Source organism: Pagrus major, chromosome 17 (assembly GCF_040436345.1).
Source record: "Pagrus major chromosome 17, Pma_NU_1.0".
Classification (NCBI taxonomy): domain Eukaryota; kingdom Metazoa; phylum Chordata; class Actinopteri; order Spariformes; family Sparidae; genus Pagrus; species Pagrus major.
The window spans coordinates 14453827-14480922 of NC_133231.1; the positions used below are offsets into that span (position 1 = coordinate 14453827).

General features: G+C 41.5%; 1 protein-coding gene across 1 annotated transcript in view; it reads right to left on the reverse strand.

Moving 5' to 3' along the window:
- The window catches only part of ptprub (protein tyrosine phosphatase receptor type Ub), a 174350-nt gene that overhangs the window by 73723 nt on the left and 73531 nt on the right, over positions 1 to 27096 (reverse strand). Inside the window, exon 3 of the mRNA XM_073486118.1 lies at positions 10986 to 11257. Coding sequence (XP_073342219.1) covers positions 10986 to 11257 — 272 coding nt within the window. The remainder of the gene's footprint in view (positions 1 to 10985; positions 11258 to 27096) is intronic.

Here is a 27096-nt window from a genome sequence, read left to right on the forward strand (position 1 = left end):
TACTGTTTCTCATAATCCTCTCACCAAATGATTACAACATGGTTCCTATCACTGGGTCTTGATTTTTACCGAGGCCGCCGCACACTTACACACACACACACACACACATTCAAACTACTTTAAATGTGTGTGATGTCTGTGTTTACACGATGAAATGGGTTATGCAAGATTGGAGCTCATTCTTCTCAAAGTCAGATAGCTGAATTAAGCGAGGTTAAACCACATCTCACACTTTTTTTTTTTTTTATTAAGTTTTCAAACTCTACTGAGGAAAACCTTGAGATGCAGGAAGAGCCGGAAAAAAGCTGGTATGTGGACACTGGGTTCAACGTTTTTTTGTATAGATACTTTTTTGACTCACTTTGAGAAATATCAAAAGGTCTTTCAGCAAAATCCTTCTCAAATGCATCAGTCAGATAATTAAAGGGTAACTCCACTAATTTCACACATTTATTTACACGTGTTTACAGGTCTTGGAGAGTTCATGTGTGAAAAAAGTAGTATAAAGCCTTTTGTGGCTCCAGAGAAAGCTGCATGTAATCTGATAAATTGCCTCCGGTGATGTCACTTGGTGGCTACGTTGCATTGTGGGTAATGTAGGCGGCAGCTTTTGAAAAGGAAGAAGAATGCGTGGAATGCATTGTGGAAATGCTGTATCGATTATGATCGTTTGTTTTTAAACTGTCCTTAATGAGTCCAAGAGTGTTATGTGAGTGCAATGCTTCACCAGTGGGCTGCTTTTCAATACCTGGCACCTGCATTACCCACAATGCAACTTAGCTAACATGCAGCTCCCTCTGGAGCCACGAAAGGCTTTAAACTACTTTTTTCATATAAACAGCAATTCTCCCTAAGACCTGCAAACACACTTAAATGTGTGAAATTGGTGGAGTTACCAGTTAAATTCCACCGAGACGGGTTATAGTCACTTCTTCTGCATGCTATGATAAAACTGCTTACACAAAAATGTGCCAGATCTGTGAAATGATCCTTCAGTTCCAGTGCAAACAAAAACAACTCTGTTTTGTTTGAACATAGAAGTTCATTCTTCCACATTGGAGACAGTAGTTTGATGAAAAAATCTTAGGCCGCTTTTCCAAAGATTTAAACCTTCATCTCACGTTCCGCCTCAGTTTTTTTTAATTATCTGTCAAGGGATGACGATATGGTTGAAAACTGGACCTTTTTTCACAAGATGCTTTGTGGTGATTGATTGATTGACTGCCAGCAGATCTAAAGGCTTTATCTGAAGGAGAGTTTTTTATGTTTCAAACATAAAAGGCTTAAAAGTCGTCTTTAATGTAAAGTTCAGGATACTCACTTGGAGGAATATGAAGGTGATTCTTCGGTAAAAAAGCCAAACTTTTCAATGAATCAGTTGTATAATAACATTACATCAGACAGGTTGTAATACCTTCTAACTAATGATTTTTTGTCGTACGGCAGCAGTATGACACAGGGTTAGCGACTGAAATTTTTGATGAAAGGTACCAATATCTGCTTTTATGTGCTGATACTTAACGAAACATCATTTTGAGGATTTTTTACCTCAAAACCCTTCTTTCTTCTTAAGAAAATAAGCCCAATTCCTCAGATGCATCATTGGTTATGTTTTATCTTAACAGAAAGTAGCCTACAAGAAATTTTCACAAGTAAAATAATCAACATTAAAATATCTCCTCAAAAAGCAGGCAAGATTAACAATCTAACCAGACACTGAATTCCAACTTTTGGTATCAAACTGTTGATTAAACACATTGCTGAAGACTAAAGTGTCACACAGAAAGTTTTGAAGGTCGATACTCAGACCAACAAGCCACCCAAATTATCTTCACTGCCACAATCCGCTTGTGTTTGAACACCCAATTTAAGAGTCACAGCAACATCTCTAGGACCTCTGGCCCAAATTCCAGCTTTCCACAGTCAGCGGGACACTGATAGTCCAGCTCCCCAGACTTGGAAAGGAAGACGTGTGATTACAGCAACAATTGGCGTGACAACAGCTCTGGCCATGCACGACCCCTAAAGGCACCTTCACCGACACATCATGATGGGATGTGAGGAGATTGGGGTCAGCTAAAAAACTCCTGACAGAATGAGACACAGAAAGCCAGGTGTGGGGAGAGAAAAAAGGGGGAGGCTAGAAGCTGACAGGAGGAGAGGTGAAATAGAGAGCAGGAGGAAAAGGTCCTGGCTGCTGCGTCTCAGTATTGGAGAGTGACCCGGCTCTGTTTAAAGCTGGCTGCTGTCCTCTGGCTCAGAGAGGAAAACCGAGGCTAGTCTGCCTTTGCCAGAGTTAATTGTCTTGTTTGTTTCCAGACACTGCAGATGCCTCCGCATTTTTAAAAGGGATATTAACATTTCCTGTTTCCATCACTCCCACTTCTCCTCCTATTTCAGGTGGTCTATTTTCTTTGAATCAGGGTCCTCTTCTCTCATTTCACTCATTCTGTCTTTCAATTAGTCATTGTCTGTCTTTATTTCTTTCACAGTCCATCTTTATCTCTTGCCGCCTGCCCTCTCTTCTGTTGTGCACCCACGTAAACATACAACATTATCAGCAATGAGCTCAAGTTCCACCTATTAGGCAGCATCCAAAGCTGCTCAGCGTCCTCCTGGAGCCATACTCTCCACTTATGCTTCACAGTCTACATTTTCTATATTTTTTTATCAAAATTTGTAAATATTATATTTCTTTGCTGGTCTATTTTGTGTGGCCAATCCATACATGCCATGCCAATCCTCCCGGGTCCAGGTCCAGTCTTTCATTGCCCTCTCCGGGTTTCCTCCCAGGGTCACAAATCTCCTGTATTTTTCCAGGTTTTGACAAATTTTGGCACCTTTTTCCCTTTTTAGTTATCGCGACCTGTTTCTGTCACTATACAGGGTGCTGCCCATTGTACTGTTGTACCTCGTCCTACATAATGATTGGGAGAAGAACAGAGAGATGGAGAATAGAGAGAAATACTTCAGCACATTCTGGAAAAAAAAAAACATTCCTGTTACTTTTGGAAAGGCATGTTTTTTCCAAATTCTTGCCATGTCAATCACAGGGGTCTCATGGACTTCAGTCACCATGAGGCTGACAATCACAGGGCAGTGGCGTGCACAGACTTTCTAAGGGGCATGGGACAAAAAAATAAATGAGTGAATGAAAACTGATTAACATTAGTTTGTGCCAGATATTAACAGGCCTTTTCTTTCCTGTGAATTAAAAGTAAATTGAAAGTATTAATCGTAAAAATGTTGCTGCAGTTTACTCATTATTTTGTTATTTTTGTTCTTTAAAAGTCACCAGAATGCAGAAAGAACTCACATTTTTCTGGGGGAAGACCAGCAGACCCCTGCTTTGGTTTCTAAATCTTCCCTATTTCTGAGGTCTTAAGGTTGGCAAGTATGGACCTGTCCCCTTTCATATCTCCATGGTGGAGAGGAGGACATATGGCTCAGGTGACACCTGAAGTCACTCAGTTGTCCCCCACGATCCACATTCTTCACATATACTTCATAGTGGACATGAATCAGATATGTTTTCATCGTGATTTGTATATATTGTGAATTTGTTGGCCTGTTCCGAACAAGCGATAACGATTGCATGTCTGTCCCGGTGTTCGAGACCAATGCCGTCCCGTTGTCCCAGGGACGATAGAAAATGTGTTTGGGACGAACAGAGAATTGTTGTATGTATGTAAAACTGACCGAGCGCTGACGACAACTGAGCATGTCTTCTCATGCTGCTACTACAGTTACTAACGCTGTCTACAAATAATACGACGCGTCAAAATCCCAAAGGGTGCAGTAAACTCATGATCGAAGGGGGACGCACTCCATCTTTTCCTTGTTTATGCTACATAAGGCATTAAACAGTGAACTGCAATTTAAGAATCACAGTGCGGCATGTTTACAGTAAATAGCCCAAATGTATTGAAGTACTTCAAGGCGCTCTGTAGAACTTCTGTGTTGTGCTGAAAGCCCATTATTTATGCTATTGGACTCCATTTCTAAGCTAACATTAGCTACTTTTGCTCTCTGTAAGAAGTTAGTCTGGAGATGGCTTCCTCCTCTATGGCTCTTCCTGAGGTTTTCTTTACTGTTAAAAGGGTTCTTGGTGGTGAGGTTTTTTTTAGGTTGTCGTACGCCGTATGCCTGCCGAGGCAAATTGTGATTTGTGATTCTGGGCTATATAAATAAAATACGACTTGGCTTGACATGATTAAAGAACAATATCTGTCTATATTTTGACCTGAATTAGCTGGGCGAGCACACGCTGGCATGTTGTTAGGCTAAATAGCAAAATTAGCCAGAAACACTGATTAGGCCTAATGGTAAACAAGGAAGAGAAAAAAAATGTCTTGAAAGTCTAATTAAAGGTGTTATTACTCTCTGCCGAGCTAAAGCACTCAATGGGAGATTGATTACTGGGTAATCCTCAGTCTTCTTAGCCATTAGGATAGGAGGTTATTAGGAAGGAGACGTTCAGAGCATTTGTTTCAATAAACAACCTTCCCAGGTTTTATTGAGAGCCACTTTCCCAAAGAAACTTTCCATATGCCTGAACTTTATTGTAATGAATTGCTACTTCCAACAGATAAAAATGCAGAAATCATCTTCTGGAGAACAAATTAAAAGTGTGACACGCAGTGATTTATGACCGATATAAAATGCGCATTAGGAGAACATATTACATTACCCTGTAATATTGGCTTTTAGAGGCAATTGTAATGTATACAAATTCGAGAGACGATTCATTTGGCCCTGTAAACCAGATTTTACCTTTTCCACTCCGGTCGGGAGACACCATTAGACACAGTCAGAGATAAATAACACCTCAAATATTCACAGACAGAAGGTCACGTGCAGAAGTAAATCTGTTCAGGTGGAAAATGCCAAAGGATAACAGTCTGTGTCTAAGAATATGGCTCAACTGTTAGGAATCTCAATTCGCTCTGCACAGTATTTCACAAAAGCCTTTTCCATTGCCACAGGCTCAAACTCTCTGCAGGCTGCAGCGGGGAAAATAGCAGATAATATCAGACAAAGCTGAGACATGAGGATTCTCATTTACAAGTCTTTAATGTGCCTCCTACTGTTTTTTTTGTTTTTTTTTAAAGAATTGAATCTAATAAGGAAGATGGCATCACGGGAAAAGCTACGAAGCGTAGTCGGGTTTAAGCAGATCTGCACATCTACAGCTTTTCAAGGAATTAAAGTTTGTCTTTAAGAAATTTGGAGAATGCTTATAATGCTTATTCGCAAAACCTGAGACCCCGAGACTAAGATGAGATCGTCAGTAATCTCCTGTTGAGTTCAGAGCTGGTTAGCACAGTTAAACTGAACATAAAGACAGGAAGCAGGGGAAACAGCTAGCACGGCTCCGCCAAACTCGAGAAAGTCACTAAGATACTCCTGCACATAACCAACATAAAGCCTCAACTTTTAAACAATTAAACAAATGCTTGAGGACTGAAACTGAAACTGATATGAGGCATCCATAGTCCCAGTGTTTTGTTGTTTTGTTTTGTCTTGATTATCGATGGCAGATGGACATTTCTATAGGTTTGTTGACTCATGTAGGTTTGAAATCTACAGAGCAAACAACTATCAGGCCAAAAATACCCACTCAGTTTGAATAATGTACACTGCTAAAGCCTCTTCAGATGAAATAATGCACAGAACAGTGACTATGGATCTTGTTCATTCACCAGCAGGGACAGGAGAACTGAAGAAATAACCCTCTCAAGGTACATTTGACATGACATGTGAGTGTTGTATTAAAATAGACTTGAAAAAATCCCAGCGTGTCCTCAAAGCAACAACACCTGCACTATGAATGATGTAGTGGGGATAAATAATGTAGACAATATTAACATGTGGAATAAGTAATAAAAGACGGAAGAGAAACAGGCCTGAAAAAGATTCTGACATTTTGAAGGAGACGAAGGTGAGAGCAGAAAGTGAGAGACGGTAAAGAGCGAATGGGGGACATCTCCGTCTCCGGCTCTACTTGGCAGTCTTGGAGGGCTCGATAACATCTTTAATATTTGATAACAAGGTTCTTCAGGTATTGCAAACACTTCTACCAATAAGAGGCAGAGCGAAATATGGCAATGTACACCAGGCACACACGATATCTTCAATCGAGACATCTCAAGGTGATCTTACTCTGTTAGATTTCAGCCCCAAAATCCATTGAACTCCAAAATCCCAATTTCACAACTGTGATAGGAGGGAGTGATGTGTGTCACACAGCGTTACACACACGGTGTGCGTAATGCTTCCCAACCTTGATATCAATATAAAGGGCAAGCTGATCAGAGAACATTTCTGAGCTCATTAATTTTCACAACACGATAAAATGGCAAAATGTAGACGTTAAGAGAAAAAGACACAAACTCCTGCACAAATGATAAAATCTCTAAAAGTGCTCGAGCTGCAAGTAATCAAGAAAATCATTTTTCAAATCACCAGGCAGGTGAACACATACGATTAGGGTGATTTCAGTTTTTCAGCATATTAATTCTTAGTTTTGGTGATTATCGGAGAATTGCTTCGACTGTTTTTAATTATATCCCACAATGACATTTTAAATATATAAACAGCGGCTGGGTGTGTGTGCTGTAAACAAGGTATTTCATTACGCCCTCGATTGTGAAACGAGCAACCTTGAGCGCAATCTCACATCTGTACCTGTGCAGTGCAAAAGGCTACACTGACATTTTGGATCCGTTGCGCTGAAGGCGACGAACAGGAAGTTCTAGTATGACCTGAAATCTAATACGGCGGAAAAACCTGCGGATTTGAAAAGAACATTTCCAACATGATGAGTGCTCTCCTGAGATTTATGTAAATAGGAGTCTCCACATCTGCTTCAAAAGAGTTTAACAACAGGGTAAGTCTTCCTGCCTATCACTTAAAAACCAAAGTGATTGTATTGTGCTTGCTATGAAGCTGATATAACCCAAACCCTTTAGTGTTTCAAGGCACACGAGATGCAGCTAACGCGCTTTAGAGCTAAAAGTCTCGGGTGAATTTCAAGAGAGCTGTGTTGAAGCAAACTAGGCTAACAGACTCCCAACGCTCTTCTTCTTTTTTTGTGTTTTCATTGCACTGTTACCAACAGGGGGATAGCTCGCATTAAGATGCTATTAAAGCAAACATTGAGCCTTACACCTCCCCGTTTACCCCGCTCTATTTTGTAAAGGGAGCAGCGACGTGTTGCGAGGCAAGACCCTGTGTCACTCCACAGTGATGAGGTTTTTGAATGCTGAGGGATTAGCAATGTAAGCTGTGGTATATGTGACTTTGAGGGGGCAGCTTGTTTTGTTCTCTTTGTACTGACAAGCAGCACAAGCTCAGCTGAGTTCAAGTGAAATGTGGAATGAGAGCGGAAGCAAAGAGGAAAAAGCTTTAATTCCTCGCATGCTGCAATTAGATGCACGTTGTCTGATGCTGCCAATACCTGGCGACCCAATTTAATCCAATAAATTTGAGCGCCGTGTTTTACCCCACATGAGATAAAAGCGAGGCCATTAGCAGTTTAAGCTGTTCTATTAAAAGGCTGTACTGTCGATACTAATTGAACTGTTAGGCCCATCTCCTTCTCCTGTACTATTTGTCCTGTCTACAGAGTCATCTACTCCTCCTCATAAGCCTATTATAACCCTCCTTCTCCTGACAGGAACCGCTCATTGGAAGCCACAGCAGAATTATGACTCACCTATGAGCCATCGCTGTTTACCGGGATATATACAGGCCTGAGAGACGTGAAAGTACACAGCTCCACTTGGGAACAGGAAAGGGAGGACGAGCAGAGCAGTGCCGCTAAGTACACAGGCAAATTCAATAGTACTTGACAGAGAAAGAGAAGGCTGGATAAAACATGTTATTATTGTATTCATGACTTATCGGTCCTGATGTGATGATAGGGCAGAAGAGTGGTTAGGGAGTCTGTTTTATAACACAGAGATCACAGCTCGGCTCTCACTGCATCCATCAGCGGTGAAGCACTCCTTAGCGAGACACTCGACCACTTTTTAGCTCACTCATTGTTAAACATTCAGCATAAGAGCAACAGCTATTTAATACATTTAATAAGGGTATTGTAAAAGTAATGATTCACTCTGAAAACTCCATGAATTATTTGTTTTAAAACCGAGCTGATGAACAGTCTCACTGGCAGGGGTCCTTGCTCGTCTTGCTGTTTGCCAGGAGCGAGACTGGCAGGAGCTCTGGTTAGTAGAGCTCGCAGTCCTCATGCATACTGATTTGTAACTGCTGAGATGACACCGAAATATATGGTATATAAAGAGCCACCAGCATCTGTAACTTAATGGGTTTTCCACATGGAGAGTTTATTTCAATGGCATTTTTTAAAGAAAAAACCTGAGCGTTCATTTGGCTTACTGTCTCTGTTCTCATTTTAAATGCATATCAATGAAAATAAACTCAATTTAAACAGCAGAGCAGTAGGATTCATTTGTCAGCATTTAAAAGAAATGACAACATTTGCAGAAATACATTAACTCCCTTTCCTGCCGAGACTTAGAGGAGAAGATTATATCATACTCATGTCTGAATGCTAGATATGAAGCAAGAGCCAGGAGGTGATTAGCATAGCTTAGCATAAGGACTGTTAACTAGGGATCCTGTTTTTCCATCTCTAAAGCTCACTTATTAAAGGTGCAATATGTAAGAACTGGCCAGCTGTCCAGTACATGCCCAAAACAAATAGGGGGCAACGTATCCCTAGAGTAACAGCTAACTGCTGCTAACTGTAGGTGCCGTTAGCTAGTCCACAGATAGAAGTGCAGCTAGTGGTCCAAACTGGGAGCTCGGAGCACCAGGTGACTGTCGGTGTTTACATCGCTAGCACAGGATCTTTGGACCAGGGTGGGCTTGGGCTAGCTGGATAGCATGTTAACATCAAGATTTCAACTTTTTCACTAAAATTATTACACACTGTACCCTTAACACAGTAAATGTAGTTTTCTTCTAAAGGGGGCCTATGATGCTTATTTTCAGCTCCATATTTTAATTTCGGGACTCCATTAGAACTTGATGAGGCCGGGTCACATTGATTACTTTATTTATACTTATACTTTATTATTTTTCACAACTTTATTCATTGATTTTTGTTGGAACTGGCTGATACTTTATGGAGAAAATAACAAAGAAACTCTGTAAATCACAGTTCAAACAAAAGAGCCAGAAGACATCAGAGGGAAAGCCAGAAAATATTTACTCCATAAAAATATGATCCAGACCAGAATCCTGTTGGGAGACGCTGTAAAAAACCTTGATAAGAAGAACTATACAAACTGAGACAGCGGATGGGTGCATACTGATACTCTCTGGGTGTGCTGTGCCTGCAGGAGATGACAAAGACTTTATTATTATTTTTTATTTATTTATTTATTTAACCTTTGTTTTATCAGGAATATTTCCATTGAGATTAAGAATCTTTTTTACAAGGGAGTCCTGGCCAAGACGGCAGCATCGAAAAAATAAAAAATAAGTGACAATGAAATCAAATCATTGAGAAAGTAGATAAAACTGTTGTAAATGTTGCATTTATAGGAGTCTGGAACTTGGGCTTTTGGCTCATGTCTACCTCATTATTTGAAAGTTTGGCCACATTTAATATAAATGTCCATTTGTACATTGTAACATTGTATGTATGACAGAAAATAAAGAAAAGCATAATAGCTCCCCTTTAATCCACACAAATATGGCTCCCTGGCAACCTCTCAGAGACAACCAGACACCAGGAGGTCACTGCGCCTGGATAAGAAATAGTCCAATTTTATTGGACAGAGTCAGGCTGGCTATTTCCCCCATGTTTCAAAGCTATGCTAAGGTTTCCTGTCGCCATCTTCATATTTGTCATGCAGCTATATGATTGGCATTAATCTCCCCATGGATCAAGACACCTTGCCTTAACTTTCCTTTAACAACAAATCCTTTGAAGCTTTGACAGTGTGCCAGTGGCTCAGGCTCTTTTTGAATTGAACAGAGCCAGTCATAATTTTACCTTGGACATGGTGTTCAGAGGTAGAAACCTTTCAACCTAATAAAAAATATGTCTCTTAACTGATGATGGGAAATTGTGTCCTTGTGCACAGACCACAGCAACAGAACTTTCTCTCAGATGTTTGTGTGCGAGTGTTCATGTATGTATACTGTCTGTCTGTTTGTTTCTGTTAACCGTAAAGTTTACCTCATTTTCAGATCAGGTGATATTGGTGGAACAGTGTCACCCTACATTTACCCCCCTGTTTGTACAGAGGACTATTATTTACATAGTGAAGGTCAGATCTTGCAGGCCCGAACAGGATTTAATTAAGTCAGGGTGGGATTGACAGTACTTGATATAACGCACACTACTCAACTTAATTGCTTTTTGACAGCTTTGCAGAGTTTGCAGAAAAGAGAAATTGGATTAATAGATGGATATCCCTCATGTTCACCTGACTGCGCCATCTGTAGACCACAGCACAACAGGCAGCCACAGTAGATGCCAGTCAAAGTGCTGTGCAAATCGTTGGAGTCTGTTTGTTGAATACACAGTGCAGAGGCCTCAGTGGGTGGAATCTCTAGCAGACTTGCCCACGAGAGGCCTGGCTAGGGCCCTCGAGCACTTACATTAGCTACATTCACAAGGGAATCAATGCTAATTAAATTGCAAATGCAAGTAATTAACACCAGATTCACCTCCAGGCTAAAATGAGTGGTGATCACCAGAGCCTTACTGTGTAACATTTTTCAGCTGTACAAGATGTCGGCCAAAGGGTCTGCATGTCTTCATCATGGAAACGAAACCTCTCTTGACTGTGCGACTCCTCAGTGATAGAGGAGTTTCATTAACACATCATGAAATCTGAGTCACAACACCACAAGCCTGATGAGGAGTTAAACAGACACATTGGTCACATCATCTCATCCAAGAGTCAGGAATCTCTCAGAAGTGCGAATGACAAAGTCCGTACCTGGTATTCATTAGGCCAGAAGGTGCTGACAGCTAGCTCGACCTGGTGCCACTGCTTGGCGTGAGACCCGGACGTGTTCCAGACTGGACTGCCGAGAGGACCGCCGTTGACTCGAACATACGCCCGCAGGGCCCCTGGACTGTGGCCATCACGACTGTACAGGAAGTAGCTGAACTGGACGCAATGCGTGTCATTTTCACTCAGGGTCTGCAGCAGCAGCTGAGCACGATGACCCACGGCATGCTGGGAGGAGTTCACCAACATATACGATCCTGGAAGGAGCAGAGGAAAGGGCATCAGTTATTTATAGTATTCAGCTTTATGGGTCAGCACAGCATGCAGTACGTTAACATTTTCATACACGTTGCCATTTTTATGTAAGCTTCAGAGAACAACTCATGTTCTGAAATTCAAATATTAGAAGTTTTAAAAGTCATGATGATTGGTTCTGAAGCCCTGTCATCACAAAAATATCAGATATTTTAAGCATAAAAAACATTGTTATCTTTGCTTTATTTAAATCATTGTGTTTCCTCTACACCAGCTGTCATCTACGATCACAAACGCATCCACAAGTTATGGCAGTGAAGCATGCATTATAGAAAGTTAACAAGCAGATACACTTCCTGCAGTGTTGAATCATTTTAAATAATTGGAAACTGAAAGCAGCCAAACAGACACCGTCTGCGAGCTCAGTCTCCAGAGGCAGTTATAACACCTAACTCTTTGGGCCAGAGTTCTTTTATTCATGTATTTTATATTAAGAGATTTTCATGGTCGCGTACAATTTGTTTACTGCCTTGTTTTATTCAAAAATGTGAGCAATTCAAGGAAAACTACGACCTCGGAAAAGGGATATCGGAAAGGGACTGAACCAGAAAAGACTTTATTTTCTACTTTTCAGAGAAATTCAAAAATCTTGACAATGGAGAACTATAAATCTCACTTTCACTGTGATATTCAGTCTCCCACCAAGCTCGAGTTTGCTGGAAAAATGACGGTGAATACAACCGGGTGTTACTCTGCCTTTCACAGCACTGTCAAACTGGAGTTCTTACGTTTGCTTTTTGCTTCGGACAGTGGGGGCAGCAGCAGCGGTAGCCATGTTAATGCCAACAGTAATACCACAGGGCAGTGCTAGGAGGGGGAAAAGTTTAAGGTTGTCTATTTCTGCTTCAAGTTAAACTTAGATGATGAAAAATGTTAATTACTTGAGGATAAAATAGTGATGATCAAAAAAAATTTAAAAATAATAACGTGCCTAATGTATGTACCTACATTTCGTCACATGTTGAGTTGCCAGAATGACTGAAAATCTCAAAAAGTCTTTACACTGTGTCTAAAGCACAGTTTCAGCTGGTACTACATTTATACTGCAGATAACTGGTGGAGGCTCGTATGAGCCACTGAGAGACTTGCGTTAAGCAGACTCATATGAACCAAGGCAAACATGCCACAAAGGAACAAATCCGCTTTTAACTACTTTTAGCTGGGTGAATCCACAAGAATAAAAATGAAAGTATTCTCCCGCAACTCACTCGTATGTGTGTAGGCGGTTGATAACAGGAAAAGAAATGCATAAAAAGACTGTTGAATAAAAAGACACAATCGGTGCTGGCTAAGGCACCAGTTCCTGTTGATACTGGAGAGAGACACAGAAAACGAGTAAGAGGTGGAAGAAAAAGGAGACAGGCTGAGCTAGAAAAGAACCGATGGCAGTTTTCCCTCTCCAAGGTGACGCTGAGGTAGGAAACGAGATTCACAAAACCCCCCAAAGCCACCTCTAATCAGGATAACATAACCCCATTGCCCTATGCCTAGCATCTGTCCTGCCTTGAGTCTGTGCCCGCTAACGTGATTAGCACAACAATGTTTGGAGACCTTCCTGTGTACTCACATAATCAAGCCTGTTGTCTTTGTACTCCAAGGTCTTTCTGTTCTCGGTCAGAAATGAGCCCGAGAGACCAGACAGTCACAGCCTTGGCGCCAGGTGTCCTGAAGACATTTATTCTCCACTCAGATGTAACAGCATGTGAATGCTGAATCGCCAGACAGAGAAAGAATTCTTTACATCCCACACAGACTGCACCTCTAAATTGGGACGCATCCCCGACAAAAGAACACTCGCTCCTCTCTTTAATGTTTTCACGCCTTCCAAACAACTCGCCATTCAAACACAAGTGCTCTGATTTATGAGTGCAGAACTTGTATTTGTTCTTCAGGCTTGTCTTCCTCTCCATTGTGCAAAACAAGACACTTGACGGAGTCATCTGCTTCTTCACCGGCACTATCCAGCTACTGAGAAAACACTAATTAGCTCTTTAAGTGAAAAGACAAAACTCAAATTTACAGGCTGATGTTTTGCATAATGAGATTGAGATTCAGAACCTTTAACCCTGAGCTATAAAGAAAGTTAACCTGAGGACCACAGAGAAGTCAGGACAGTCATTATCTGGAGGCTACCTTTACTGCCAGGCCCCATTGCCCTGCAGCCCACTGTCAACAGCCCCTGATTTGTGTTTCGTCCTGGGCTGGAGATCTCGGCACTCTCATTTCGCTTTGCTTAATTAGATCTTTCAGAATCTGTCTCCTCTCCTGCACCCTCCAGGCCCCCAAGGGACTCATAAAATAATAGCAAAGGGCTGAAGCGCTGCAGCCGTACTGTCCTCACCGCTGGTTATATCCTGGCTGCGTGCCCCCGTTTTATATATAGACATTAACACCTTTCTGTTGACTTTGCAAGTTACTGTAACGTCACATGGGGACACAGGAAGCAGTCATTCTGCTGCCCTCTAACCTCTTTTGAGATTTAAAAGCGAAGATAAGCGTAGTCACAGATTTAATGAGGTACTGCTGGTGAGTGCATATGATGTATGAAAATGAAAATGTCCATGAATTAAACATTTTGACAAATCAAATTATGGTCGTGGACACATTCTGTGAGGTAATCCTGATGTACTGTCAGACAATCAATGGACATTATGCATAATTTAGTCTTGCCTCTGGAGCCTGCTTCTTGAGGAAATGTTTATATTTAAGGGTGAGAAAATACAGAAATACACAAACAAGAATAAAGATAATTTAATTAGAATTCACCAAATGTGAAAAAGTCCAAGGTAACATCTTTATATTGTATGTTTTGTCAAATTAAAATCTGAATTCATTGTGGCATCTCCTCCCTAGCATTGCATTCATGCCACAACACCACCACTGTTGTTCAAATCACCTGCCCCTCTCAAGTGGTTGTCAGTTTGTTAAAGTTTGCTTACGCTACCTATCTAATGCTATCATCGCTAATGCCAGCTAACGTCACCAACACTAGCTAACCTTAATATCACAAATGCAAGCTAGCTAATGTTAGGGCTGTACAGTATGCTGGGCACACCCTGTAGGAATCAGTCTTTTTTACATAGTTTTCAAATAACCACGTGATACCAACGCTGTTATACTATTGGTTGACAACCCTAGTTAGAGGCTGGAACCAACCAACCGTCAGAATTCTGACACAGAGATAAACAAAACAATCATTTTGGACCCAAGAAACATTTCAAAATGATTAATTCACAATCATCATTCAGTTTCTAAGTAAAATAGATGCTTTTACTCTGCACCTTTCTACAAGCCGATGTGTTATTTTGTCTACATATAAGTGTTATCAATATGACCTTGAAGGCTAGTCTTTTTCCCTTAACCTTCAGATGGGGATACTTCGAATAACACTTGGATGAAGCTGGGGAGATGAAGACCTTGTTACTTTCCACCACTATTATTGAGAAGTAAAGAAGAGGTCAGAGTGATGCTACCTTGCCCACACAAAGTAAAGACGCCATACTGTCGCTCATAGAACTCATTGGACCTATCTGAGAAAAGTATTATCACCAACTCTGTGATTGTACACGTCAAGTGTAACCTTCACTCTGTCATTTGCACTTAAGCATTCATAAGGTTTTTCCTTTTCAAAAAGGAAAGTCTTATTCAAACTAATCTGGTGGGTAACTTTGTTCATAACACCTAAACTGCTCTTGTCAATGTCACCAAAAACAATGTGGTTGCTCCTGGCTTTGTTTTTTTAATTTTAAGTTTTTATTCCGCTTGATTCATTCCCCTCCTTTGACATAACTCTATTTTAATTGCTTGTCAGGACTAATCTCTGAACTGGGCTTGTTACTGTTTTACCAGCAGCTTTTCTGTTTGTTTGTTTTCCACATCTTGTCCCCTGACCTGTGGTGTTCCCCCTGGGTCATGATTAGAGCCACTGTCATTTCCCAACCCAATCCAATATGTTTAAATTAAAGTAAATTCACATTTGCTAGTTTGCAACTTTACGATTCTTTAAGCACAATCTTAAATTTTATGCTCTAGTTAGGTTTAGGCACAAAAAGATCATGTTTTGGCTTAAAATACCATCTTTGCTCACCACCAACACGGCATGAGATGTCCCAAGCTCTCTTTAACAACACCTGGTTTTTCACCAGAGTCACGGCTCCAGATTGTAAACATGTGATGTGAACGATTTGTAGAAATGTCAATATGTCTGGCGACTGGGCTGTATTTTCTGTTGTCAATATGCTGCCATTGGACCACATACAAAATTTCAGAGCCTATTTTTGTACCAAAACTTGGTCATTTATCATCCAATATAAAATCATCTGCTCATAAATTTCATATCATATTCAAATCATTTGTTTTGCAAATCAAGTGGCTTAAGTAATAAAGTCTCCAGCTGATAACTCTAGCCCAAATTAAACTGCTTCTCACGCTCAGATTTACACAAAGTGATCAATGCTTTCATTTCCTCTTGACTGTACGACCAGAGACCTGTACCTTCATTCAAAATGTCAAGACAAGAGAACATTACCCCCATTCTTTTTTCCTCTCTGCCTGTCAGAATGAGAATTGATTTTAAGATCTGACTGATAACTTTTAACACTCTACATGGTCAGACTCCCAGACACAACATAGATATGTCAACCCATCAAGAGTCGAACAAAAGCGGCCTTTTCAGTCAGGTTCTCTGAGGTTTTAAATTATATACATGAGCTCCTCACACATAACATCTATCACTGTGTACAAAGCGTGTTGTGTTTAATTATCTTCCTTTGTTATCTTATGACACTCTCATTGTTTTACGCTGTTTTGCTTCTCTGCTGTTTCTCGCGTAAATATGCTTCCATGTTTGCATTATTTAAAAGGTAAATGCTGGAAAATAAATTAAAGCTAATCAGATCAAACTGTGGTGTTTAGTGCTGCCATGCATGCCCCCCACTCTCCTCACACACACACACACACACACACACACACACACACACACACACACGCACACACACACACACACACACACACACACACACATACAAGACAGCACCTTTTCATGAATTATACGCCAAAGCACTGTGAAATCTGATAAAGTTCCATCCATCCCTTGATGCCCCTCCCAAGGGCAAAAGAACATCCATAACAAGATTATGACTGATCCAGCACATCATAATTCATACGCAGCACTGCTGGACTACGACCTGGTCACAGGCTGTAGGTGACGCTATCTGTGGCACGCCACAACAGACGAGGAAGAGAAAGGAGGATGATAAACAGAGGTGGAGTTTGGGTTGTGCCGTGATACATTAGGTAAGGTCACAAAAACCGGAGTCGGGAAAACACGAGCGAGGAAAGTACAAATAAGACGCAGAGTTGTTAAATTCAGAGGTGGTAAAAGTAAAACAGGGGTAACAGCATGAAGGCAGAAGGCTAAGGCATAATGTTTCCCTCCTGCATTAAATGTACCAAGCCTTTATCTGTATGACCCATTCACAGAAACTCTGTTCCTTTGACATCCAAGGCCAGAGACCAAGTAATCTCAAATACACAAGAAACTAGAGGAGGAGACCAGAAGTCTGAACATAATGGGGTCCGTGGCTGTGTAAGGATTTAAGAAGCGTCCTTCATGCTGCTTGCTATCATTGCCGTTAGTCTAAACCCTGGCCTGCTCTCAGCACTTCAACCTCAGTGCTCGTCTTTTCTCCGGTCGCATTCATTCTGTCTTGTACTGAGGTCATGTGGGACTTCAGAGTCAATCTCTGAGGGTCCCCCAACTGTCTGTTTATTTGGTGCTGTCTGCAATAACCTTCAGCAGAAGAAATGACTAAATAAATAAATAAAGTGCTAAACTAGGGACAGAGTGGAGCTCTGGTCATTGTCCTGAAAGGCACATTAGTGTTGTCATTACACTGATGTTTGGTCTCAATCTGAGAAAACTGACTCACAAATGCTAAATTGCCTCCACATGTAGTGAAATTGTTCACAGAGCAATAACAGCTTTTAGCAGAAGACGTTGCAATCACAGACATAAGCGTCTTGTCGCTAACACCAGACGTTAATGTGTTTATTACTCATCAATGCACAAAGTAAATGACAAATAAAGCTACTCTTTGATTCTTTGGTGTTTGTTGCCTGTCTGACCTTAAGGCAAGCCTGGAGTTACATAAAAAACATAGATGGAGGCTTTGATAAAGGAAACCCGTTGAGAGGATGGACAAGTTCCCCTTCTAATGGAAGATCTCATACAGGGCCGGACCGATAATAAGACATCACACGGACTTAATCCACTTATCACAATGACGAGCAATGACAGTGTTCCTACTGGGAGGCTGAGGCTGACCTTACACTCAAAGAGAAGCAGCACAACAGTTACCTCCAGACATATAGCAGTACTGAAGCCATTTCTTCTCCTTTAATTATGTCAGAACCCCTGTTTATATGTTCAGATCTGCAATTCCCACGTCAATTTGAATTTTCAGAGGATATTTTCCCCTCTGACATTGTTTACTGCTCCCAAAGTGCCTGAATCTAATTTAGATTGTGTTCAACTGTGTTAAGGGAGGTCTTTTTCTAACATTTTAACATCCTGAACATTAGATTTTTTTTACGGGGCCAGAACACTGACCTCAATTTTGGCATTGGAAATAAAATTTGGCATTGAACATAAAACCAGAACTACAGACGGAATTATTTGGCATTGAAACACTTGGACTTGCCCTGAAACCAAGAGGGGTGCTGAAAAAAGTTCCTCAGAAAACTAAAACACAAACATTAAAAATTATATTTTTGTTTTTTAAATAATAATCTGAAGATTTTGATTCATGGGCAACAAGACTGTAACTTACATATTGGCATTATAATAAGAAAATGTAACCTGTCTCATGACCCAAGGATTTTCTCCGGATACTCTGACATGACCACAAACCTGACACACAGCATCGGCTTCCACGAGTTCACCTGAAACTCCCAAACTGCATCTCTGTGTCTGGCAGGGGAGCATACCTATGTTCCCCGGGTCCTATGTTCCCCGTTTTTCCCGAAAAAGGTCCTATGTTCCCCGGTTTGTTCATCAACCGGCAACAGCGGGGAACATAGGACCCTTTTTTAAAACAAAGGTCCTATGTTCCCCACTGTTGCCGGGGAACATAGGACCTTTTTTCTAAGAAAGGGTCCTAACTAACTAACCCTAACCCTTTTGGGGGAAAGCGGGGAACATAGGACCCTTTTTCTAAAAAAGGGTCTTATGTTCCCCGGTCACATACACAGCCTGGGACCCTCTTTCTAAAAAAAAGGGTCCTATGTTCCCCGGTCACATACAAAGCGGGGAACATAGGACCCGGGGAACATAGGAATGATCCCGTCTGGCAGAGGTCAGCTGGATAAAGATCATTGCTAATGTCAGCTATGATCGCTAACGTGGTGTCTGATGTGATGAACAATGGCAGAAAAAACAGATTTAACATCACATGACGTCAAATATTCAACAAGACTAAGACTGACATGAGCAAATGTTAGCTATGCTAGCTGACATTAGCTCAGGCTATCACTTACTCCAGCAGAGGCTCTGGAGCAGACCTCAGGTCCAGGGGAGTAACATTTCCTCATCAGTATGCTGATATGTAGCCCTAAATCACACTTTAGACCATCAACTGTAGCTAGCTAGTTAATTAAGCTACCGGTAGCTCCATGACATTCTTTGCCTGATGTGTTCAGTCAGGCCTTTTCACTGAATTCACATCTTGTGTGTTACTGAGCCAAAGAACTGTATATGATGTAATTACATTTTCAGAATTAAAAGTTGACATTTACTGCAACAGATCACACACACAGAGAGAGAGACACACAATGATGTTAGACAAGTAAAAGCATCTGTGTTGGCTGCACAGGAGCCGTCTCCATTGCAGCTGGATCAATACAGCAGCCTACTAGCTTTGCATCAGGGCACGAAGGACTGACAGCTTTTCCATCCCCGAGGCTGACGCACCACCTGAAGTGCGGAACCTAATCTCATTTACACCCCCCACTCATTCTATCTTTCACAGCTCCACCTCTGTCATACTCGTTCTCTCCCATTCATATCATTTTTCATTATCACCGCCGTCATCCATCAAGCAGCTTCTCTCTCCCACATCTTTAAAATACTCAAAGCGGCGTACAGTATGCTTTGACATTTTCTGTTCTTTGAACCTATGCGCCCCTACCCGCTGTGGTATTTCTCATTGACCAAAGATCATTTTGAAATGACATCTCCTCTGTCATTTATATCATCAACTCAACCGTTTATCACCTAAGTGGACTTTAAAGCAGCTTGAATCATCTCGTTTTTTTACATCACTGTTCTCTGAAGCCCCAATTTAAATCGCAAAAAAAGACCAAAAGGTGACAGAAAGGAAAGTATTGAATCAGGCTGTAGATCTCCACGGGGCGCTCTTAACCTTTTTTCTAGTGCTTTTCCTTTGTCTACACTTCTAACTCATCCTCAATTTCTGAACTTCATCTTGTGTCTCCATTTGAAGAACGAGCTGTGACTGGTTTCTCTGCAGGTCTTTATCACCTCAGGTAGAGTGCCGGTGGACCATTACCCAAGCCTCCAGGGACAACCAGGGTAGAAACGGAGAGTGAGAGAGACTCGGGGGCCGACTGAGGACTGGCGTCTGAGCGGAAAAATAAATGAAATACAAGTGGTGCTATTGTCGAGGTAGCCTGTGCCTTCCAGCGTTTGAGAAAGATAAGGCCACGTCAGCAAGTGTTGTTGTCTTCTTCCCGAGGAGAGATGGGGAGAGAGGAAAGGTGCGTTTTCTCAAGAGTCGGCTTGTGCTGACCTTTTGAATCGTCCTCAAGGCAGTTCAGGATCAACTGCCAGATTTGCCCAGGAGACAGGCGGACAATTGGACACATGAGGAAAGAGAGAAGGAAGGAAGATGTACACTTTTTTGTATCCCTCAGTCTGTGTGTCTTAACGCATTACATCACTTCAAAAGGGCTTCAGTTCACAGTCTTTCTATGACTGAAGAGGAAACGACAGGTGTACACCATAATTGCCACACATCGTCTAATATAGCTTCTGTAAAACACACACATTATGTTGGATTGTGTCCAAAATAACTCCGACCGTAGTTCCGACCCAGGCAGACTTACAGATGAGCTAATGTGAGAGCGACGATTGGCAAACATGACTTGCTACGGTGCGGATGTGGAGTTTGAGGATAACTTGTCTGAGCCTCCATTTCCTACTCAAGAGGACGGCAGCATTGCTGGTAATAATGGTGCACATTAATTAATAAACTGTACATTCTCAATACTGTTGGAAAAAAACTTCTTCTGTCATATTTCCGGCAGATTAGTTTCACAGCGGGCAGAAACACTTTGCACGTGTCAAAAAAGTTATATTGTGATTAAATGCTTGAGGCGTCCTTATTGGATCACTTTCTTAGCGTCCATAGTAAACAGTTAAGTTTGAATCTCTAATCACAATGATTTCAGTCAGATTGAAGAAATATTTTCCATGTAAACGCAGCTACTGATAACCAAGAAGTTACCTTCAGTGTTACCTTGGTAGCCTCGGGGTGAATGCAATTACTGTGAGCATCCTTGTTTTAATGTATTTTCAAAAACCTCAGTTTCACCATCTGTGTGTATTCTTTCTGGATCATTATACTGCTGGAGCACGATGTATTTCTGGTATTTTTAAGGAAAAAATAACTCAAATCCTTTCAGAATAATTCCAACTTGCTAACTCCACAGTGGAAAGAGCACTTGAAGGGAACCGACCGTCAAAATACCGAAGAATCTACATGTAAGTTGACTAATTACCTCCTCAATGGTTCAAAGTATGCTTTTCAGTCAAATCACCCACTGCAGTCCTGCACGCTCTCAGCAAAGCACGGTGCATAGTTGCCCTTCCCCGCTGTAGACTTAACCATAGGCAAGTCCTTAATAGTACAATGGATTTTAGAAATGATTTAGCAGAACTCATTTCTAAGTCCAAGCCAAATTGACACAGCAATCACTCAGGGTTAGCAACAACATTTCCTGTGCATGCATGAGCGACTCTGTCACACCAGCTGTCCATCTGAGCCACAGCCAGACAGACAGAGGTGGTGTCTGCTGCAGTCTGGAAAAATCAAAAGAAAATCCCTCACATCCCTCAGCCAGATCTTGACCATATGACTGAAATTAGTAACTCATTAAAAGAGATTAGTTCAGCTTTAACTGCTGAAAATGCAAATTAACAGAATAATTGCAAATTTGTCTTTTAATGCATTCTGGACTGTTAAAATTCATAAGATCCCCTTAAAACAGTTAGACGCTGATGAAGTGGAACTGCAACCGTGCTGTTCGGTCCAAGCAGGAAGGTTCTGCAGCAGAAACACTCCACCGTGCACAGCAATACTGCCTAGCAAACAATGGACCACACATACTTGTACATCAAAATAAAATATGTTATTTTGGTTGTAATGCAAAATCTCATTTTTGATTGAGTTTTAAGGAGTCCACTTACAGCCTTCCAGCCTTGTGTTGTACAGTGTGAGTGCACACATGACAACCAGGATAAGATCCCCCGCGGTGCCAAAGGGTGGTCGGGGATGTCATCAGCAATGCAGTGAGGCTGTAACCTCAGTCACAGACAGACAAACTAAATAACCATGAGTCTCTGATTAATGCTGTCTCCATTCGATGTGTAAAAAAAAAAAGTTGCTCACAAATGAGCCATGCATCACCATTAGCAGTCTGGTCAAAGTGCAAGCCCACACTGCTGTTCAGCAGAATGAACATGTCATAGGGCCCTCCAGGCCAGAAAGATACTGCATTTAGCCAATTGAGACTGGCGTCATGAATTAACTGCATGATAATCAAAAAGGAAGTCTTTCTAGTTGAGACGAAAGACTGTAAAGACGGTATGTTGATGCTCATGTTTATTGCTCCAGTGGTGCATTGCAGGACAGCAATCACCTGTAAACACCTTTCTTATATGCATCTGTGCTATGCTTCTGTGAGGGACGCAAGATGGCTGTGATACAGCAGACTGGTTCGCTGCCTCTGCCTGGAACATACTGAGAAAAAGCTCAAAGCTGAGAAAATACACAGTGTGAACATGTGGAGAAAGAGGCCAGGACCTTGTTGTTCTCCTGCTCAGCTGTGGCTCCAGGGTGTTGCACAAATCCATAAACCTTGCCCTTTAGCACTCAGCAGCACTTTATCAGTCAGTCAACACCATCCGAGAACACATCACACGGCCCTGAAAGACGCGCTTCTTCCCTCAGCACAATTAGCCAAGAGCGTCCATAACAGCAAATACAATATTGATAAGTGCCGCGCTTCATTACGGGTTCACAGGTCTTTTTATATCACCATTCACCATGATCAATAGATCAGTATTTTCCATTAGGTAGGTGAAATATTATATTTATCCTGAGGCTGCTCAGACATAAAAGACACTGATAGTCTTTTTAAGTCTAAAATTGAATGCATGCACGGTTTGTACCTAATGAGTTCTTTAACTATTTGATTTTGCATAAAAATCTAATTTTCTTAAAAACAATCTGCCTCCACAGACTCACAGAATTAAACTTGTAACACCTTTAGCAAATCTCTACTCATTTCTCTCCAGACACACATTCACAATAAAAAGAAAAAAGGTTTATGTATGCTTAAAGACTTGTTTTTTGGGGTTTGTTTTTTTTACAAAATGTGTAATTGCATGTTAAATCAACAGCTGAGCATATGTTCAAATGTAACTCAGGTGTAACATGACGTCTCCAGACAGACAATACACATATGGCTTTCTATCGCTGTCCTACATTGAACGCCTACAGGGCATTCACACATTCCTCTGTAAAGCCTGCCCATTTATTTCACTGCAGCGTCGAGGCCTTGAGGGCTCCATCCCAGTTAGCTGTTCCCCTGAGCAACACCGCCACGGACAGAGATGAGAAAACATATTGTCCTCCATCATGACAGTGCAACCATATGCAAAACTGAATCCTCTCTGTCTCCTCAACTGTTGAATAAGTATAGGTTTACCGCTCCATGTAAAGATCCGTCTGACCTTCTCTGCTGGGATGCTTAAAACATTATCTTGGCCTTCGCCTTGACCTACTCTTTGTCCTGCCTCTCAACACCCCAGGAGGAAGAAGATAAAATAGAATGAATTAATGGGGCTCCATTAATTCATTTCCTGTATGCCCCTTCAACAGAAGAGCTAAATTTAACACTGCTGCAAAGGAAAGGCAACCTGTTCAAAGGGTTTTCTCATTTTTTTCTTATATCGTCAGGGGTCATTTCTAGCCCCTAAAAATGATTCAAGATATCATATGTCACATTTCTGCATTAAAATGTCTAAAAAAAATACTCTCTCAAACCCAGTAATATCCATACTCTAACTATAACTTCTGGGAACATCAGAAAAAAACAACAGAGAACAGTGGTGGACTCGGGATAACTGAGTAGCAGGGACAGAAAGAATAAAAGGGCACCAGCTGTAGGCGGTGGGGCACCAGCACGCAGAGAGGGCACTGGAAGGACATTTCTGCCTGAGTCTTGTTAGACAATGAAGATAACAACTCCCATGATCCCACGCGACTTCACGAGTCATCAGGCAAAGTCTTTTGAGACCCTTAGCAGAAGTTTTATACTGTGTAAATGGTGAGAGAAAATGAATAAGTAAACTAGAATGGCACTCAGTAGAGCGCATACCTCCGCCAAGGTACGACAGTCCCCTTGAATTCAATGAAGCCTAATCCAATATCAAATAAAATATATTCAAATCTGCTAGATCCAGATTTGTTTTGGATCAAACTGTACTCACTCAAAGAAACCAGCCACCTACGTATGCCTGATTTTTTTTCATCAAGATCCATGCATTATTCCCTTAGAAATTAAAGTGAGGAAAGTTTCCTCGATCTGTGTTAATGGGGTCTATTCTGGGCTGAGACCCATCATCTGTCAAAGTTTCCTGGAAATCCGTTCAGTAGTTTTTATGTAATCCTGCTTACAAACCAACAAACGGGCAAAAACATACCCTACTTGGTGGAGGTAATACATAAATAAATAAATAAATACATAAAATAACAATAAACAGGATGACACTGGAAGTCGCACCAGCTAATGAGACCCGAGATGGAAGTCTTTCTCCAAGGCAGAGCAGCTTTACATCTGTGACATTCAGAGAAGGAGAAGACAATCCGGCAACAGGCTAGTTGTCTGATTAGATTTTCATTAGCTCCTTGTTATCAATGACTGATCCCATTAACATGTCAGCATGGCGACATGCCCCTGTGGTAAACTGAGAGGCTTCCGGGGATGCAGGGCGCAGCCACATAATAACGCACGCCATGGTTTGGTCATCGGTCCTGACACGAAGCTAATGAGCTAGTCGGGAGAGCAAATGAATGACAGTTGGCAAATGTTGTGACGCTTGGAAGTCCAAAGCGCTTCCTGGGAATTATCTATCTAAAAAAAAACACACACACGATTGTCACAGCACATGTACTTGAAGGATATTTGTAGTTTCTAAAGCTCCACTCAAAGTCAACATTGTAGTGATTTAATTGTATGGCTCTAGGCAGGCTGTATCCCCGGATATTAGAGTCAACAGTGATAAATCAGCATGATAAGCCATTCAAGCATAACAACCCTATATACAATCTGCTCGTTTTCCCTCCACACAACACGCAAACACACAGCCGGCTCACACACATATACACCTAATCTTGAAATCCGTGTCACAGTGGTGTCAACGGATGCAGCTTAAATGGCCTTCAGCATGCTTTTTAGTAATTACTCAGCTTGTTTAAAAAAACCTTCACCGGCGCCATCAGCGAAGTTGTCCACCCACACCATCCGTCCCAAAACACTTAGGTCCCAATAAACTCTGCCAGCTTTCTCTCTGGTGGATGTAAACACAGTTACAGTGCTCCAACAATGACAAAACGTCTCTCTGGCTCTGCAGATTTGTACTGTAGACGCACGTCACCACGGCCGCAAACGCTGCCTAGCATTTATTTAGCTGTACTCTCTGAATGAGCGCTGTGAACAATAGCATTGCCATGTGGCGCTGTATAGAAAGAGAGATTGTGTCCACGGCGCCACAGGAGGACTTTAGAGGCTGATGGATGGACAGGTGCCAAGCTCAGCCCAAGACGAGGCCACAGTCTAGTGGCTGATAGATAAATCTGAGGCCGACACTGATAGGCCGCAGAGTCATCATAATGACAGGCAGGCTGGAGCCAAAGGCAGGAGGCTGCAGTTCCGCCCATCCCAGAGGTGTAATGTGCTTGTGATTAACTGTCAATCCCCCCCTGTGTGGTGGGCAGACGTTCTATCTCAGTGAGAACCACTCATCATTCCGACAGCTACTGTAGCTCTGACCTTGGCCTCCGCTAAGAATGCTGCAGACATTTTCTGAGGAATTCCCAGAGATGTTTACAATTAATAGAGGATCATTAAAAAGGTGTTTCTCTTATTTTATCTCACACACACTGAGATAAAATAAGAGTGATGGAAGTGCAGCTGTAGTACCAGGAGGAGGCAGGACTGTGCTGTATAGTCCCATTTTTTACTGAAGACATTTTGACACGTCACAGAAGGAAAAGCACAGGTGTAAATAATAAAATTAATGATGGCTGAATTCCATTTAGCTCTTTCCGTTTTAGAGTCCCGCTGCTGGTTTCACAAGGATATTTTATGGTCGTCTGGACTATAGTGGGTCCATTTCACACACACAATAATAATATTATTATTATCTAACTAACAGACTTCAGACAGACATCTAAATGCATCTGTTGCACCAAACTGTCTAAATCTTCACTATCTTGGTGAGACATTTTTGCAATTAATTCTGTGTAAAAAAAAAAAAAAAAAAACAGACCCTAGCTTGGCTGCATCGGTGTGGCTTCTTAATGTGGCGGGATTTAGACCGACTTGTTCGGACAGTTACCTGGAACAAATGTAAACAACTGACGATGTCCTCGTTGCTGTAGTATATTTCTATTTGGTTACTTTCCTGTCTTTTTACTCTACCACAACATTGCTAGCAAACCACAAATTATGAGTCATCAGACCCACTTAAACAAGAACTACATAATCATCGACAGGTCACCTAGCTGCTTTTAGCTGACGTCCAAAAACAACGTCAAGGATTTCTCTTGTTGATCCACTGACCTCACTGTCAACCATTTTCATTCTCCTTTAGAAGATGTGCTTTATTAATCCCTTTTCAGTCTTTTACACCTTGCTCGGTGAGAATTATTCAGTTGAAATTACAACTGGTTCAAAAGTGAACGATTTTTCAATGATCTTTTGAAAACATTAATTACATTTTACATTAGACTTTACTTCACTGGGATTCGCAATAGTGACTTTGAACTGAGAAATATGAATGCAGTTTCTGTTAGGAAATCACCCAGGTTTCAACTAGAAATCAATGTTGAAATGCCGGTTTGTGCTCACTGGGTGTAAAGACAAAGTGAGGGGGCTTCAGTGCCTTGTTCAAGGGCAACTCGGCAGTGCTCAGGTAGTGAACTGGCACCTCTCCAACTACCAGTCCAAACTCCATATAGATAGCTAGTCTGATACCGGCAACCCTCCGGTCCTAAAGCCAAATCCGTATGGACTTAGCAACTGCCGAACCCTAAATGCGTACTACTTTGTCCTGAGGGGAGGGTAATTAGTGAACGAAACACAGGCGCAGCTTGCTGAGTCTAAAGGTGTAACTGGTTTCTGCTTCCCAAGGACTTGCAACATGGCAGAATGCTCCCATTAAAATGTTTATTACCAGAAAAAGGACAACGTTGCA